The sequence below is a fragment of the Gymnodraco acuticeps genome, unplaced genomic scaffold (assembly GCF_902827175.1).
Source record: "Gymnodraco acuticeps unplaced genomic scaffold, fGymAcu1.1, whole genome shotgun sequence".
In the NCBI taxonomy this organism is placed as follows: Eukaryota; Metazoa; Chordata; class Actinopteri; order Perciformes; family Bathydraconidae; genus Gymnodraco; species Gymnodraco acuticeps.
The window spans coordinates 583,489-587,172 of record NW_022990023.1 but is presented as its reverse complement, the minus strand read 5'-3'; the positions used below and the strand labels follow the sequence as shown (position 1 = coordinate 587,172).

At 45.4% G+C, this 3,684-nt stretch overlaps 1 protein-coding gene across 1 annotated transcript; it reads right to left on the bottom strand.

Moving 5' to 3' along the window:
• Window positions 1-1,151: 1,151 nt before the first annotated feature.
• Window positions 1,152-3,399, bottom strand: adrb1 (adrenoceptor beta 1). The gene has a single exon (XM_034214502.1). It carries the CDS (start codon window positions 3,164-3,166, stop codon window positions 1,988-1,990), a length of 1,179 nt encoding a protein of 392 aa, XP_034070393.1. The 5' UTR covers window positions 3,167-3,399; the 3' UTR covers window positions 1,152-1,987.
• Between the last annotated feature and the right edge of the window lie 285 nt (window positions 3,400-3,684).

Sequence of the window (3,684 nt, the reverse complement as noted above, 5' to 3'; positions counted from 1 at the left end):
ACGAGTAATGAATATACTTTATAGAGATCCTATTAATATCTAATAATAAAATTCAATAACGTGCTTTGACCACCAGGTGTCCCTTTCTATCAGCTCTGCACGGTTATGGTGTAAATACAGCCTATCTACCAATTGGATCAAATATAAAAGTCAGCCGAATTAGTGTTGATACTGCAAGGAGACGTATTGTGTGAAAAATAAATGTAAGATGTTTAATTGCTTATATATTTATGATCCACGTCACGTTTTCAGTTCCTCATGTTTGTCTAGAAGTCTTCTCATCAGGGCTCTATAAATAGAGAATTACGGCAGATATGTAATGTTTAATGCAGCCGAACCGTGTATTACAATGCCGTTATGTGATGACTTTCAAAGAGAAAAGCAAGCACACTCGGAATAAAGTATTATTGTATTTTTAAAAAACGTTTTCAGATTTCACATCACATAAACACCAAATCCCAGCATGCATTGCGGATAACCATCCAATCATCGAGCTGAGGATCTTGCCTACGTCTGTTTCCGGTTTCGTTTAATGACCGATGTATTTTGTTATACACACAATCCTTCACATTTACATTTTAATGTGCATTCAAGTATTTCGTGAGGCCTTCTAACATGTTTTTAAATATAACTACGGTTGTAGTTGAATAGTTTGTAAATTAACATGAACCGAAGCTGTTGCTTGGCAACTCAATCGCACAACGTCACGTCCGTTAATTCCACATCCACACGCATGGATTAACATCGATTTAATGCATTAATGTAGCCTTTGTTTATGCTAAAAGAGGTGTCGACCAGCTGGGGCAACAAGAAAATCGCTGTAATCGAGTGTGACTATTAAAAAATAAATCATTACGTCGGGGTAGCATTTGCTTGGTATTTCCGGTTATTTCTCCACTGGTTAACATGGGTTAACAATACCGTGTAGCTGTCACGTTTGAAGGGGACGAAACCGTGACATGTTCACGTCTCCCAGCATGGTAAATCGTCACATGTTCACGTCTTGCCGTGATACCGGGTTGGGTATAACCCCATTGTTTAAAAATCAGATTTCCTTGCTTATCTCTCCACAGAGGCCAATCAGATTCCAGATGCTCACAGCAGGTCCAACCATTAATAGAATGACATTCCAAAAAAATCACAAACAGTAATTAACAATGAAACGTCCTTTTATTTCACAGGATTCAACACACAACCCTCACAACAGCATGTAAAGCTTAAATGAGAAAGACAATGAAAGAGGCTAAAATTCCTCACTCCAGTACTAAACACCACATAGGCCTACTACAATATGTACAAAGGGCGTGGGAATCAGACCTCTCTTGCTGATTGTAAAAGGTATCGCAGAATAAATACATAATTTACATAAATGTTTAATATAAACAAATACATGTCGTACAAATTGCACTTGCCGACAGTAGTGAGGTAAAAACACATTGTGAGCACAACATGACTACAGTGCAGCCACTCCAACAAATACCTCGCTCCTGTCCAACGCTTTGAAATGAAAACCATTTCATTACAGTGGGTCATTTTAAGAATAAATTGTGACCGATCACGAACATGGGGTTAACGTAAACGATACATACACTCCCCCTTATATATTATATATTATCATCAATATAGCATTGAAATGTTGATCCAATAAAATAAGAAGGAAATCAGGAATAAACCACAGCGTACGTGCGCTCTTTGAAATAAGTGGCAATTCACTTTATGTTGTATGCCAAAGTGCATTATGGTTCACCAGAGCCACCTGGTGATATTTTTTTAAACAAACCGTCCTGCGCAGCTTGGAAATAACATTGGTCCTGGTGCCTCTTTTAAAAATATGGCTTTCAAATTCTGGAGATTTCGAATTCTCTGATCTCTTGCGCACACCTTTCCAACAAACCCAAACCCATTTGAAAATGATCCAGCGTCTGCTTTCGCCTCCATACAGTAATTTCCCGGGCTGTTGTAATCCACAAAGGTTTAATGTGTTCCTTCACAGCTGTGATTCAGAGTGAGACAGCTTTGCCGTCCCCACCAGGCTGCTGTCACTGTTGTCCAAGACTGCGCAATCCGTCCACAGCCCCAGCGTTCCGGGCTCCAGAGCTGTGACGAAGACCCCGGAGCACCGGGACAGGTCGCAGGAGCTGATGTGCAGCCTGCGGTTGGCTTGCCTCGGGCAGCACAGCAGCCTCTTGAAAGCCTTCCTGAAGTCCGGGCTCCGGCAGTAAATAATGGGGTTAAACGCTGAGTTCGCGTACCCAAGCCAATTTAAGAACACGAAAAGGTCTTTGTCCACCACCTCTGCGCAAAACACCCGCACCACGTTGACTATAAAGAAGGGAAGCCAGCACAGGGTGAACGTCCCCATGATGATGCCCAGCGTTTTGAGCGCCTTCTGCTCCCTGAGCGCGAGGATTTTAGACGGCCTCTTCTTGCACTTAGAAGTCAATCCGGTTAAGGTGTTGTGAAACCTGCCCTCACACTTGTCAATCTTCATCAGTTGCTTCTGCGCCTCTCTATACACGCGCGCGTAAACAAAAATCATAACAAGCAGGGGAATGTAAAAAGATATGACAGATGAGGAGATGGCATATGCCCTGTTGGTGACAAAGTCGCAACATTCAGGGTCCTCGTAGCAGGCAGTGTCCACACTGTCCCGGGACCAGTGCATCAGGATGGGGAGGAAAGACACCAGCGCAGAGATGGCCCACACAACGCACACCATCGTTTTGGCCCGAGCTTTGGTTAACAAGCTTTGGTAGCGGAATGGAGAGGTGATGGCCACGTACCTGTCTATGGCGATAACGCACAAAGTCTCGATGCTGGCCGTGACGCACAGGACATCCACGGAAATCCAAAACTCGCAGAAAAAGGAGCCGTACATCCAGGAGCCGCGCACCTCCAGCGCGGCGCCAAACGGCACCACCAGCAGCCCCATGATGAGGTCCGCACTGGCCAGGGACACGATGAACACATTGGTGAGGGTCTGCAGCCTCTGCGTTTTGGCTATGGCCACGATGACCAAGATGTTCCCGAACACGATAGACACGACAATCAGACCCATCAATAGACTCATCCCTGCCATCCACTCCTCGGACGCGACCGCAGCGGAGCCCGGTGCGTCCGAGGCATTCTGGAGGTTCACTTGCGAGGACGCGCCGCCGTCCCCCATGACGGGCTGCTGCGCTGTGTGCGAGACCAGATCCAGTTCATCCAGGCAGTCGTTTCTACTGTTTCGCCGTCGCACGAGCCACAGCTCCTCTCCGGTCGCGCGCCAATTCCATCTGGAGGTCCTATCTCACCCTCAGCTTACGCGAGCTGCTGCACTGGCCCGGCACATCGAAGCAGGCGGTGACATCACTGCTCCTCAGGACCAATCAAAGCAGCTCAGAGGAGAAATTGTCAAAACAATAAAGTGGAGGGAGCAAACAACACCTGAACCTCAACAATTATTCATTCAGCGTCACCTTTGTGTCATGTTTTTATAATGTAGGCCTACTACATTGAAAAGCAACACTTTCATTCAGGAAGAGGAGGACATTTATGGCAAGAGTTGTAACAACATCCTGAATCTGATATTTGTCAGAGTCTGCCTGTCTTTGGGAACATGACAAGCCAAACATGGAGATTAAAAATCGACCAGGATAATGGAACTACATGGATTTCACTGGTTTCATCGCTTGCCATCAC